Genomic DNA, 15,253 nt, shown 5'->3' on the forward strand with positions numbered 1-15,253 from the left:
TGAAAGCTCAGTAACATAAAACTGGTGGGAACGATCTTTATATGGCAAGATCATGCCTCATGTACGCGTGTGCACGCACACAAAAATAAAAACCGCTTTCATTGTGTACATACATCAAATTTTCTTTGTCTATTCGATTGTTGATGGGCATGTATAACTTACCCTTGTGAATACAAGAAATGTGCCATAAGAAATGTGACTACACCAATGTGGTTTGTCCCTCCCGCTATAGTCTAAGTCTAGCTGGAACATATGGTTGCTAGTTACCTGTTTTTTTTGAGGAACCTCCGTACTAGAAACATTTTATTTCTTTTGTGCTATTTATGAAAGAAGGATAAAAAGTCCAAAAGAGTCAAAAGAAAAAGTTAATTTTTCTCCACAGTCAGAATTCAGAGGACTAAGTTTTCAGTATAGTTTTGTTTTGAATATTTAGATTCCATTCTTCACTGTTCTATGTATTTCTTATTTACCACAGTAGAACTATAGACACTCATTATCTGTTTTACTCAAGACATAGCTGCTGCTGTTAGAGCTTAAGCTATTTTGGAATGTAATTCAGAAAGCTTACATTTCACTTCTTGAATAAATGCAGTCATTAATTTTGGTTAAACTAAGAAATACCTAGACAACTAGTAAACTATCTTCTTGATATACTGGTATTAAATTTCAAGAGTTCTGACCCGAACAATAGATTGATCTCTTGATGAATTCATAACATGATGGCATTGTTGGGAGGTGATGCAGCCAGAAAGTGGAGCCCAAGTCACTGGATACATGTCTTTAGGGTTGTGTTTTGTCCATGGGTCTTTTCCCTTCCAAGTTCTGCCTAAGCTCATGAGTCCAAACAACTATTAGGTGAACCCGTGAAACTGAATCAAAAATGAATCAACACATAACATTTACTATCAGGCATTCTGTTAATGATTAGTGACATGTTTTTATTATAATGACAGGCTTTGATTGCTGTGGTTCCAGCTATAAAGCTGTCATTTTATGAGTTGATTTCTTCCTGTTCTAAAAACCACTAGTGTATCTATGACTTTTTCTGTCCTTGAGATGTTTCATCTAAACAGGCAGTCATCTTCAACTTTTTTTCCAGAATATTTTCAGTTTGTTCTTGCTGTCTCATAGATTGTTTTGTTTTTTATGTACTATCCAATATAGTGCACATTTATATTATACTTACACTTATTAGTAAAAAAACATTGGATTATTTTGCTTGTTGTCACTAATGGTACTGTGAACATTTGTATTCAAGCTTTTGTGTGCCTACGTTTTCTGATCAATTACATGGGTATTCTAAGTATGGAATCTCTAGTCCATATGACAGCTCTGTATTTAATGTTTTGAGAAATTTGAGAGCTTGTTCTATGGAGGAAGTGCCAGTTTATAATCTGAGGAAATTTGTATGACAGTTACAATACTTGCTGTTTGCCTTTTTTATTGTTTTATTCTGGTAGATAAAAATATTTTCTCATTTTGATTTTGATTTCAATTCACTTATTACTAATAATGTTACATATCTTTGTGTTGCTCAGTTGCTATTAACATGTATTTTTTCACAACAACAATATGCATTTACATTTTTTTGCATTTCAATTTTTACTCTTTATTTAAAATTACAAGTGACACTGGCACACTGGAGTTTTTTTTTTTTTTTTTTTTTTTTATAGATATTCTAGGTACACATCCTCTATCAAGCTGTGGTTGATAGCTTTTATTTCCCATTTTTTTTGTATCACCTTTTCTCATTCTTCATGATATGAAAAAGTAAGTTTTTCTCTTGTAGCTGCAGGTCTGTTACTATTTATGGTTGTGTTGTAAAGCAAGGCTGAGCTTTCCTGCTTTGAATGGATTCTTAGCTCCACATAGGCAGAGCTGCCTGTAGAGCTGTCACAAGGCTGGCCCATAGCCTTCTAGCGAATGCTGCACTTTCCCCTCTCCTTTGTAGCTCTGATGATTGTACTGGAGTAGAGGGCCTGCCTCGAGACATTGAGCCTACACGAGTGGCTGAAGCTGGTCCTGTGTCAGGTTTTATTTTATTAAGGGATGCCATTTCCTCAGTGTAAACAGAAACTCTGTATCTGATATCCCATCTCGTTTCTTCACTGGGTCTTTTCTGAGAGAGAGCTGCACCTGCTGATTATGCTCTTCGGGAGCCTGGCTGATAGGATGCACAGCAGCGGAGGGCAGTGGTCATAGAGCCAACCATTGCACTGCTTTCCTTTTCATGTTCTGTCGGAACTGCAAGTCCTGGACCACAGTGTCCTCTAGACTTCCCAGTGCCATCAATTGTGTTTTCAAACAATGCTAAGTACAGCAAGGCCATTAACGTTTCATTTTGTCAGAAGGGACATTTGGTCATATAACTACCTTCATGACAAACAATAACAGAAATATAACAACCTAGAGATTTCATTATCAAGAGCGTTACGAGAACCAGTTAATGAAAGCTAATACATTGCTTTAATGCTCCTTGTTTTACATATTGTTTGCAGGCTCATTCTTTGTAGCCATAGTCTACTGTCCTTAATAGCAATTTTAAGTAGAAACTTGGGTTGCCCTACTATTTACTGTGTATGATTGAGTTACAAGCATATACTAATATTTTCTTAATACTGAATTAACTGTTTTTAACTGTTATGTTTACTTAGCCAACTTTTCTCCGCTGTTGTATATGGCTCTTTAAAACAGAAAAATGTGGCACATGTAGGTATAAATCTGAGCTAACATTGAGAGGATAGAGTTTTCTTTCAAAAGGTACGATGGCTCCTGTTTACCTACTCAATGTGTTATTCCTAGATTATGCAAGTATACTGCAGTCTGGGAGCACTACATAAATTCTATTGATTCTCTCTCATTGAAATTGCAATGTCAAATAGATATTAGAGTTTTATCATTGCATAGTTATGGGCTGTCACATTGGCACATTAATTAAAACAATTGGGCAATAAAGAAGACATAGGAATAGATAACGTGCTGTGCGTTTTTGTGAGATTATAGTTGCAGCCTCCACTTACGGCCATAAAGTCTTGTTAATTGACACCTCTGTAAAGCACCTTTGTGCTGCTCTTTTACTTTGCAAGTTGGCTTATCAGTTTGTTCAGGATCTCCGAACATAGAAACATATACTGAAGCTCACATTCCAAGGTTTTTAATCTTCATTCATGATATAGTCATTAAATGTATTCAGCAAATATTTCCTAACCATCTTCTAAGTATTGTTGAGTATAGCAATATATAGTGTAGAATCCAATTTGAAAAAATGGTACTGGAGAGGGGAGGCAGAATACCTGCAAAACGATAACTGTGTCCTGCATTTGTTAAGGTACATATGTAAGCCACATGTGTACCTTAACAAATGTTCCTTAAAACTCAGTTGGACTCCTCTCCAAGTTTAGGGGAGGAAGTCATTCTGTGTCTTTGTGATCAGTAAAGCTATAAAGATCAATGGTAGAGGAATTACTTTGTATCCATGACAAAAATCTCTGTACTTTTTTCTTAAATACACATCTGTATTCTAGAATGGTAGTGAGAGGTAGGTGGCTAAATGCACTAGCTTGGAAATCAACTATTGTTCTGAGACCAGCTGCTTGGCAACCTCATTTTATGTCCTTGAGTATATAGAATCGATGTAATAATATGTGTCCAGCATATCTCACTTTGATAAATGAGATAATGTGAATGCCTAAGCTGCACCCTGTAGTGAGAGTCAGATTGCTTAGCAGGTGTCTATTTTCCCCCTACACCTCAGGCTATGCATTTGAATGACAGCAAAGCACAGCTTCCCATGACTAACAGGATTAGTGTCCTTACCAAAGCCCTGCATTTATTGCTACTGAGTATCATATTCTGTGTGCCATCTGAACTGCTGTCTGAAAAATTGGCCAGAATTCATTGGAGACCACCTATGTGAAAAGAGAATAGTTACAATTCTGTACTCTCAAATATGCTAAAAAGAGCTGTGCTTATTAGGCTGCTAGTTTAGGGGTTTTACAATGGATTCATAAACTCTTAAGTCATCATCACTTAGTGACAGTAATCTGAGTAGATACATTTAGAAGATTGCTTAGATCATGCAGCTGTTGCAAATCAAATCTGTTGGAATGTGACATTTGTCTGTTTACCTTGGTCTGTGCTTCTCACTAGAGCTGATGATTTTTTTCTTGCAGGCCAGTGTAAACCATTCCTCTGTGATGGTATGGATTTATGTGACTGTTTTGTTCTGTTCTGTTTTGTTTCTCCACAGGTTACTCCTAGAACTGCTGGAACTGTTGTTTGATAAGTTTAATGCCGTAGCCACTGCACACTCAGTGGTCCTGGGGTACCTCCAGGACTCTGTTGGGACCCAGCTAACACAGCAGGAGGAGATCAAATTATATGACATGGCAGATGTGTGGGTGAAGATCCAGGATGTGCTGCAGGTAAGGCCTTTGTACAGAGGCTGCCATCTTGACTGGGACAACAGTGTAGAGAAATAGAAAACAGATGCCTCAGTTACTACCGTAGGAAGCACAAACTGGATAAGGAAGTAACGCTTTCAGAGAAAGGGGATGATGTCATTTCTGTCATCTTTCAAAGGACTTCTAATGTTGTTATTATTGTTATTATTTTACGGGGGGGTGTCAGGCTCTAAGAATAATCGCTGATTCTCAATATATAGCACTCAAAGATATACTCTATGAATATACTCTATATTCATTTGGTTTTTTTTTGTTTCATTGAAATTAGTCATATGTTTAGCTAATAAGAAACTTGCGTGGTTAATATAGGAATATCAAGAGTTTGAGGCCATTCTGGGATTTATAGAGAGTGAATTGCTGACTGTGCCTATGAAATGAGACCTTGTTTTAAAAGAAAGAGAACAGGTATATGTGGGGGAGAGATAATAAATATTAAAATGTTTTAAAGCTATTTTATGAACATGGCTGTTCTTAATTTTAGTATTTTCTTACAACCACCTTTTCAGGCATTGGGTTAATGACAGGTCAGGAGCTTATTCTGAGAGATGAAAATAAGTCCACGGTTGCAAGTGCATCACTCTCATTTGTTGACAGTCAAAGGGATCGCAGGACTGTTTGATGTGGTACTGCTGACATGGCATTTAGAAACTGCATTATATTTTTCTCTCTGCCGACAAAATAGATTTGATTTGGCTAGATGAAAATTAGAAATGCAATTAAGAGTTAGCCAAAATAAGTTTGACATAGCTAAATAGAAATGGTAATATCTACTTAGTATTAAAAAGAGTAAGTACATGTGGAGAATTGAAAAATGTAGCTGTTGGAATGGAATCATTTGCACAGAAAATAGGAATGTTTGCAGTGATAAATAAATCATGAATGCAAATTGTAGTCATTTTTGAGAATATATGCACGCTCCTGGTAGATTGAATAAGATTGATTCTTAGTAACTCATTTTCTAGACTTATTTTTGGGAGTGAGGTGATGTGCATTTGCTCAGTTTAAATGGATTGAATCTACTTTTTTTTGGATTCTTTTTACTAATATATCAATTCCTATGTACCTGAAATAGGTGCTTGAAAAATGTGTGTTTATTGGTGACGATATCTCTATGGGTGGAGCTGCTTATTTAACGCTTTCCATGCTGGTTTGCTTATAGGAATGTTTGCTACCTAGAAATGAAATGTATTTTTCATGTTATTAACATGTTAAAGCAATTTCAAATATTGAGGGAATTCTGGCCCTATAGTTCTGGCTATGTTGAAATTACCTTTTGTAGTAAGGAACTATAAATCCAAATTGACTCAGGTTAAATAACAGAAAGCAGAGAGCAAGTGAGGTTAGTTCCATATTTTTCTTTCTTCCTCTGATGGGTATTTTTCAAGCTATCACCATAGAGAAATGAAGTCCAAAAGATGATCTTTTCAGAGGAATCGGGGATTACAGTTTAGGGATGTAGAGGCTTATGAAATGTGTGAAGAATAGAGTTTGGAGAGCAGGAAATTGCATGCAGAAGGAGCCCTAGGAAGTTAGTGTAGAGTTGACTGATCCCTTGGTCAAACTTGTTCTACAAGCCTTAGCAGGAAACAACCACTGTGGTAGAGACTGATGATTGGAGATTCTGAAAGTATGTGCAAATGCTTGGGAATGAGGAGAGAACAAGCCAAAGGCTCCTGTGGCTCAGATGTGACTTTATGCCTTAGGAACATACATAGCCCTTCTAATCACAGAACAAAGGTTAACTCATACAGTACACCTCCAGAGTCCCTCCTGAACTGAGCTATCCCCTTATGAAGTACCTGAATAACATCTAAACTCTCTCTTAACTAGTATAAAAGAATCAGATTCCCAACAATGATGCATATGCACAACGTCTAGCATGCAGTTATAATACCATTCAAAAGTGTGACTGCGTGACTCATATGCAGGATAAAAATGGACAAAAAATTGTATCTGCAATGACAACATCACCAGTTGGAATAAATGGTGAATTTTATACTCTAGAGAGGATCAGTGAACCTGATCATAGATCATTAAAACCCATCCACACAGAGTGGTATCAGACCTAAACCAAAAAATGAGTAAAGCCATTAGTTTCCCTGATACAGTTTCTTTCATCTAACAATTATGTGATTGCAGTGGTAGAGGGAGAAGATTAGAGCATAACATTGCCAGAAGAAATAATGGCCAAAATTATTGAAAATATAGACCCATGTATCAAGAAGTCCACCAATTGCAAGCAATATTAACACAAAGAAAATCAACACTAGATGTCAGTTTGCTGAAAACCAAAGGACAAAAATGTTAAAAATAGCCTGAGAAGAAAAAGGACATACTACTATGGGGGACACATAAAAATAACCACTGACTTCAGTGTCAGCATAAGCCAGAAACCAGTGAATGCTATCTTGAAGGTGCCAGAGAAAAAAATTGTGAATCTAGAATATTGTATCAATAGATAGAATGTTGTATCAATTGAAATTATCCTTTGAGGTAAAGGTAAAACAGACATTTTAAAATGAATTGAAGCTAAAAGTATTTAGACTTGCACTTAAGAAATATAGAAAGATTTCTAAGCTGAAGGAAAGTGGTAACATATGGTAACTACAGGAAAAAATATGTGGGTAACAGTGAAATATCATTTTCCTTATTTATTGAATTTTTTATCCTTTGATGAGCTTTCTTTATGTTTAAAGGAAAGCTATTAATCATATATGATATTTTTATCATATATATGGAGTCAATTATATAGCAATAGTTTTAGAAATATTTTTCTGGTAAATAAATCTGTGTTGATAAAAGTTTCTTACAGCATACGTGAAGATATATAATGTTTAGGATACACTATAATAACTTCAGAATACAAAATTTAATTACTGGTGCACTAAAACAATAGAATGTATAAATAGCTAAAAAGTTTTCCAGAGAAGATAAAATTGATCACTGAAAAACTAAGAAAGGAAGAAAATTGATGTCAAGAAAGGAAGAAAAAAGAGCAAAGGAGAAAGAAAAGATAAAGAACAAAGCCAAGATGATATGGCTAGGAAATAAAAAGGTTTATACTAAGTATACAATTATATTAAATATAAATAACTAAACACCTCACTTATATGGCAGAGATCATATCTTAAAAAAAGGAAAAGGAACAAGATTTATGTATTAAAAAATAAAAAAATGATGGTAATAATGAAGCAACTTAAATTCAATTAGGCATTAATATTGGAATGTATAAATTGTTACAGTAGGCATTTCTGGGTTATTAAGTGAATTATTCCTTCCAAAGTTTAAAATGGAGATTTGGATTTTGTATTTTCACATCACAGAGTGATGTATTTTAGCGGCGTCAGTGGATTGCAGCTGATATGCTGCAATGTTTACTCGCTTAAAGGTACAGGCTTTACTGCTTCTCAGACTGTTGGCTAAGGTCAACTGTAAAGAATAGTTTCTACAATATCTTTATGGAGTTGTAAAGCCATAGGTGTAGTCTAACTTTGAAACAGTGTTTTTACTCCAAAAGGAAATATTGAATCCACGAGGTTCCTGCACATTCTCCACTCTAACACAGTCACAGTCCCTGTCTGGGAAATGTCTTGCTCGCTGGCAGGTTTAGGACAAGGAAGGGGTTTCATTTAGTTTTCATGTAGAGTTTTATCCATAGAGCCAATTTAGTTTTCATATGCTTCTTGGAAGAATGGTCTTTAGGTGAAAAATTACCCTTGAAGCATGAAGTAATTGAAAATAGCAGACATCTGCATTTAAGCATGAATGAAAGTAAGATAACATGATGAATGGAGTTATACGTGTTTGGAGTTTAATTTCCAGCTTTTTTTTGGTATGGAAAATGTTTGCTGCTAAAAATTTCAAGATTTTTTTTAAACACTAAAACCTGGAGAAGGAGGAGGAGGAAGAAGAAAAAGAAGGATGATGATGGTGAGGAGGAAGAGGAGGGGGAGGAGGAGGGGGAAGAGGAGGGGGAGGAGGAGGGGGAGGAGGAAGAAGAAGAGGAGGAGATGATTAAGATTCTTAGCTGTAAAATAAGACTGCAGTTGCTTTCTGCTGGAACCTGGGCTTCCCCTGCCTGCAGAGCCCGTCCTTTAGTTAGAAGCTCATTTGTCTCAGCATGTTTGTGTCTGGAGACAGACAGTGAGAAGACAGGGCCAGCGCTATCACAGTAACAAGGTGTCAGCCCCATGACCACACACCATTGCACTCCTTTTTCGGCTTTGCACTCTTTTGAAACTGTGATAATAGAAATATGTGTTTTTACCCTTCCGAGCTGCAGAACTCTCCTTCCAAAATGTCACCCACTCGGTGATATGCCTGTCATACCCATGGCTGCACATTTTCAAGTGTGGAAGTCTGGGGTCCACTAAAAACATGAAAGTCTCCATTTCTTACCCAATTCTGCATAATAGAGAAAAGAAGAGGGTCACTTTAAGTAATCTCATCTTCCTAGCTGTATGATTCTGAAAAGATGTAAGTTTTAATATCTGGTTTCAAAACAAAACTGTATGTTTTACCATTGTTGGCTGACGTGTATCGTCCTTTGGTGAACTTAGTAGTGTCTGAGCAGTAGATCCCAAGGACTCTGTTTATGACTGATGGTGACTCCTGGAATAAGCCATTGCTTTTCTAGTGTCTTGATGTCATTTTCTAGAGAATGTAAAATCATTTTACTTTGGTAACTGCTTCATTAATGTTTAAATAGTGATAAAATTAACCTCATGGAGAGAGAGCTAGGAGTTTGCTGTCAGGGAAGAAAATCTATGAAATTATTGGTCCTGATCATGACCTAGAGGGGATTTTCAAGGAGAGATACTGTTTCTATTTTCAATCTAGGACTGGAACTAAGTTATTCTTAGGTTTTGTTGCATTTAATATTTTAGCTAAGTGAGGATTCCCATCCTTAAAGTGGAGCTAGCCTTTCAAAGTATTTAAGCCACATAATTTATGAGTGAATTATTCAGAAATAGTGTTTTCTCATTTCTCAGACTTGAAAGTTTTAGCTTAGTGCTATTTTAGATAGTGTGGTGAAGCTGTCAGCCAGAGACTGCTTCTCCAGGATGGTTTTTCTTTTTAAAAGTTTGGTTCTGTTTTCCTGTGAGTTGAATGGCATACAATTCAATTAACATCTGAAAGACAATTCACAAATTTTCCTCTAAATTGCAGTCAGTTTGAATAGCACATGTTTCACGTTTACTACTAATTCTTATAGTAGAAGCCAAGGAGATATCTTAGGGCCTTGCACAGATGTGGCAAATACCCAAGGAAAGTACTAGGACATTCAGTATGCAATAAAACCTTGGGTAAATGGAGATAGTTATTATACTGAGTCATACTTTAGAAAATAAAGACTTGGCAGGGGACACCTGGATTTGGTAGATTTGGTTGTAAGTCTGTTCATGAATTTCTAGATACCCATAAAGACCTACTTTGGCTAGATTTCATCTTGACCTGTAGAACGACAGGCAGGTAAAACAGGTCTTTTGTGCCTAAACCACACTTGTCTACTTTTAGCTAAGATTTTTAGTGGATGAAGCATTAAAGCCACACTGTATCAAGATCCTGTTGGTACACCTACCTGATATATGCTCCTCAAGCTTTGTTGCCCAAGCATGACTGACTGATAGGAAGAGCTGAACTATGATGCTATAGAAGTGTATCTGGGATTTGTATGAAGTATGCCAACAGTCAAGATTTTCACTGACAGTGAGCATTCTATCAGAGAACAGGGAATTAGTAATCTTTAAAAATTTTGTTTTTTAATGTGTTTTTGTTTTCTTAAATTGTTGAGGAATCATATGAATCTGGTTTCTTGACAGTTGTGATAATTTATTTAAAATCTGGTTTTCTGTTGATGCAGACAGAATTATTGGCAAACTTTGTTTCTTCAATCATCCACATTTTGTTTCCCACAATTTAGTCAGTCATTATGTCATGAAAGTATTCCATGGTGATCATTTGTCTGGCTGTTCAAATCTGCAGTGTGGACTGATTAGAATGAGCAGGATACTTCAGTATATGACTGGCACCTTTGTGCTTCCACACAGCCCCTTCCTCTCCTTCCTCTGTATGACTTACATCATGGTTATTCCCACCTTCCCATTCCTGATCCTGGAATTCCCCTATACTGGGACATAGAGCCTTCACAGGACCAAGGGCCTCTCCTCCCATTGATGACTGACTAGGCCATCCTCTGCTACATATATAGCTAGAGCCACAAGTTCCACCATGTGTTTTCTTTGATTGGTGGTATAGTTCCAAGGGTACTGGTTAGTTCATATTGATGTTTCTTCTATGGGGCTTCAGTCCCCTTCAGCTCCCTGGGTATTACTCTGGCTCCTTCATTGGGGACCTTGTGCTCTGTCCAATGGATGACTGTGAGCTGTATTTGCCAGGCACTGGAAGAGGGTCGCAGGAGACAGCTATATCAGGCTCCTGTAGGTAGGCTCTTGTTTTGCCTTTGCCTAGTGTCTGGTTTATGGGGTGGATCCCCAAGTGGGGCAGTCTCTGGATGGTCATTTCTTCAAGCTCTGCTCTGAACTTTGTCTCTGTAATTCCTTCCATGGGTATTTTGTTCCTCATTCTAAGAAGGAATGAAGTACACACTTTGGTCTGCTTATTGAGTTTCATATTTTTTGCAAATTGTATCTTGGGTGTTCTAAGTTTCTGGGCTAATAGCCGCTTATCAGTGAGTACATATCATGTGTGTTCTTTTGTGATTGGGTTACTTCACTCAGGATGATATCCTCCAGATCCATCCATTTGCCTAGGAATTTCATAAATTCATTGTTTTTAATAGCTGAGTAGTACTCCATTGTGTGAATGTACCACATTTTCTGTATCCATTCCTCAGTTGAGGGGCATCTGGGTTCTATCCAGCTTCTGGCTATTATAAATAAGGCTGCTATGAACATAGCATGTGTTCTTGTTACAAGTTGGAATATCTTTTGGGTATATGTCCAGGAGAGATGTTGATGGATCTTCTGGTAGTACTATGTCCAATTTTCTGAGGAACCGCCAAACTGATTTCCAGAGTGATTGTACCAGCTTGCAATCCCACCAGCAATGGAGGAGTGTTCCTCTTTCTCCACATCCTCGCCAGCATCTGCTGTTACCTGAATTTTTGATCTTAGAAATTCTGACTGGTGTGATGTGGAATCTCAGGGTTGTTTTGATTTGCATTTCCCTGATGATTAAGGATGTTGAACATTTTTTCAGGTGCTTCTCAGCCATTCAGTATTCCTCAGTTGAGAATTCTTTGTTTAACTCTGTACCCCAATTTTTAATGGGGTTATTTGATTCTCTAGAGTTCAGCTTCTTGAATTCTCTGTATATATTGGATATTAATCCCCTATCAGATTTAGGATTGGTAAAAATCCTTTCCCAATCTGTTGGTGTCCTTTTTGTTTTATTGACAGTGTCTTTTGCCTTACAGAAGCTTTGCAATTTTATAAGATCCCATTCGTCGATTCTTTATTTTTTGTTTGTTTGTTTAATTTTTTTCAAGACAGGTTTTCTCTGTATAGTCCTGGCTATCCTGCAACTCACTTTGTATACCAGGCTGGCCTCAAACTCAGAAATTCACCTGCCTCTGCCTCCTGAGTGCTGGGATTAAACCTGTGTGCCACCATGCCCGCCTGTGCACCATGCCTGCCTGTGCATTCTTGATCTTACAGCACAAGCCATTGCTGTTCTATTTAGGAATTTTTCCCCTGTGCCCATATCTTCGAGGGTTTTCTCCACTTTCTCCTCTATAAGTTTAAGAGTCTCTGGTTTTATGTGGAGTTCCTTGATCTACTTAGACTTCAGCTTTGTACAAGGAGATAAGAATGGATCAACTCGAATTCTTCTACATGATAACTGCCAGTTGTGCCAGCACCATTTGTTGAAAATGCTGTCTTTTTCCACTGGATGGTTTTAGCTCCCTTGTCAAAGATCAAGTGACCATAGATGTGTGGGTTCATTTCTGGGTCTTCAATTCTATTCCATTGATCTACCTGTCTGTCGCTGTACCAGTACCATGCAGGTTTTTTGTTTTTTTGTTTTTTTTTGTTTATATATATATAATTGCTCTGTAGTACAGCTTGAGGTCAGGTATGGTGATTCAAACAGAGGTTCTTTTATTGTTGAGAATAGTTTTTGCTATCCCAGGTTTCTTGTTAATCCAGATGAATTTACAAATTGCCCTTTCTAACTCAGTGAAGAGTTGAGTTGGAATTTTGATGGGGATTGCATTGAATCTGTAGATTGCTTTTGGCAAGATAGCCATTTTTACTATATTAGTCCTGCCAATCCATGAGCATGGGAGATCTTTCCATCTTCTGAGATCTTCTTTGATTTATTTCTTCAGAGACATGAAGTTCTTTTTTTTTTTTTTTTTTTTTTTTTCAAGACGGGGTTTCTCTGTGTAGCTCTGGCTGTCCTCAACTCACTTTGTAGACCACGCTGGCCTCGAACTCAGAAATCTGCCTGCCTCTGCCTCCCATGTGCTGGGATTGAAGGCATGCACCACCATGCCTGGCTGAGACATCAAGTTCTTATCATACAGATCTTTTACTTCCTTAATTAGAGTCACACCCAGGCATTTTATATTATTTTTGACTATTGTGAAAGGTGTTGTTTCCCTAATTTCTTTCTCAGCTTGTTTATCCTTTGTGTAGAGAAAGGCCATTGATTTGTGTGAGTTAATTTTATATTCAGCTACTGCACTGAAGCTGTTTATCAAGTTTAGGAGTTCTTGAATTCCTGATCTTTCCAAGACTTTTTTATTATGAATGGGTATTGGATTTTGTTAAATGCTTTCTCAGCATCTAAAGAGATAACCATGTGGTTTTTGTCTTTGAATTTGTTTATAAAGTAGATTACATTGATGGATTTCTGTATATTAAACCATCGCTGCATCCCTGGAATGAAACCTACTTGGTCATGATGGATGGTCGTTTTGATGTGTTCTTGGATTCGGTTTGCGAGAATTTTTTTGAGTATTTTTGCATCAATATTCATAAGGGATATTGGTCTGAACTTCTCTTTGTTTGTTGGGTTTTTATGTGGTTTAGGTATCAGAGTAATTGTGGCTTCATGGAATGAGTTGGGTAGAATACCTTCTATTTCGTGAAATAGTTTGAGGAGAATTGGAATTAGGTCTTCTTAGATGGTCTGATAGAACTCTGCACTAAACCCATTTGGTCCTTTTTTTGGTTGGGAGACTATTAATGACTGCTTCTATTTCTTTAGGGGATATGGGGCTGTTTAGATTGTTAATCTTATCCTAATTTCATTTTGGTACCTGGTATCTATCTTGAAAATTGTCCATTTCATCAAGGTTTTCCAGTTTTGTTGAGTATAGCCTTTTGTAGTAGGATCTGATGATGCTTTGGATTTCCTCAGGTTCTGTTGTTATGTCTCCCTTTTCATTTCTGATGTTGTTAATTAGGATATTTTCCTTGTGCCCTCTAGTGAGTCTGGCTAAGGGTTTATCTAGCTTGTTGATTTTTCTCAAAAAAAAAAAAACAGCTTCTGGTTTGGTTGATTCTTTGTATAGTTCTTTTTGTTTCTACTTGGTTGATTTCAGCCCTGAGTTTGATTATTTTCTGCCATCTACTCCTATTGGGTGAATTTGCTTCCTTTTGTTCTAGAGCTTTTAGGTGTGCTGTCAAGCTGCTAGTGTATGCTCTCTCTAGTTTCTTTTTGGCGGCATTCAGAGCTATGAGTTTTCCTCTTAGGACTGTTTTCATTGTGTCCCATAAGTTTGGGTATGTTGTGGCTTTATTTTCATTAAACTCTAAAAAGTCTTTAATTTCTTTCTTTATTTCTTCTTTGACCAAGTTATCATTGAGTAGAGAAATGTTGTTCGGCTTCCCCGTCAACGTTGGCTTTCTAGTATTTATGTTGTTATTGAAGATCAGCCTTAGTCCGTGGTAATCTGATAAGATGCATGGGATAATTTCAATATTTTTGTATCTGTTGAGGCCTGTTTTGTGACCAATTATATGGTCAGTTTTGGAGAAGGTACCATGAGGTGCTGAGAAGAAGGTATATCCTTTTGTTTTAGGATAAAATGTTATGTAGATGTCTATTAAATCCATTTGTTTCATAACTCCTGTTAGTTTCACTGTGTCTCTGTTTAGTTTCTGTTTCCAGGATCTGTCCATTGATGAGAGTGGGGTGTTAAAGTATCCCACTATTATTGTGTGTGGTGTAATGTGTGCTTTGAGCTTTACTAAAGTCTCTTTAATGAATGTGGATGCTTTGCATTTGGAGCATAGATATTCAGAATTGAGAGGTCATCTTGGAAGATTTTACTTTTGATGAGTATGAAGTGCCCCTCCTTGTCTTTTTTTTTTTTTTTTGATAACTTTGGGTTGGAAGTCGATTTCATTTGATATTAGAATGGCTACTCCAGCTTGAGATCCTGGTGTGACCAAGCTCCTGATGTCCTGGGATCCACAAATCATAAGATCCTGGGTATGTTCCAGCTCCTGGAAGTGGTTTCTCTTCTGGGGACCGTGGGGCTGTCTGGTGTGTTCAAAACCAAGGTATACCAGCACTGATCAGAAGGAATCAGAGCTGCTGGTCAGGCAGGGTTCCCGTGTCTTTGCTCCTGCTTTCACAGGCCCGTCACGACTGGTTTGGAACAGATGTGTTCTACTCACCAGTGATCCTAAGATCCTGGGCGTTCTAGAGCTCCTGTGTGTGGAGAGTCCCCGGGGGACAGTGGGACTGTCCGCTGAGTTCATGCCCAAGGTGGTCATGAGCTGGTGCCGACCTGAAGGGACTGAGCCCCTGGT

At 37.4% G+C, this 15,253-nt stretch overlaps 1 protein-coding gene across 3 annotated transcripts in view; it reads left to right on the forward strand.

Moving 5' to 3' along the window:
• Positions 1-15,253, forward strand: part of Exoc4 (exocyst complex component 4) — a 724,890-nt gene that overhangs the window by 94,444 nt on the left and 615,193 nt on the right. For all 3 annotated transcript variants that reach the window (XM_011241262.1, NM_009148.4, NM_001347089.2), the window contains exon 7: positions 4,250-4,424. In XM_011241262.1, the coding sequence (XP_011239564.1) occupies positions 4,250-4,424 (175 nt within the window). The remainder of the gene's footprint in view (positions 1-4,249; positions 4,425-15,253) is intronic.

The sequence above is a fragment of the Mus musculus genome, chromosome 6 (assembly GCF_000001635.26).
Source record: "Mus musculus strain C57BL/6J chromosome 6, GRCm38.p6 C57BL/6J".
Taxonomy (NCBI): Eukaryota; Metazoa; Chordata; class Mammalia; order Rodentia; family Muridae; genus Mus; species Mus musculus.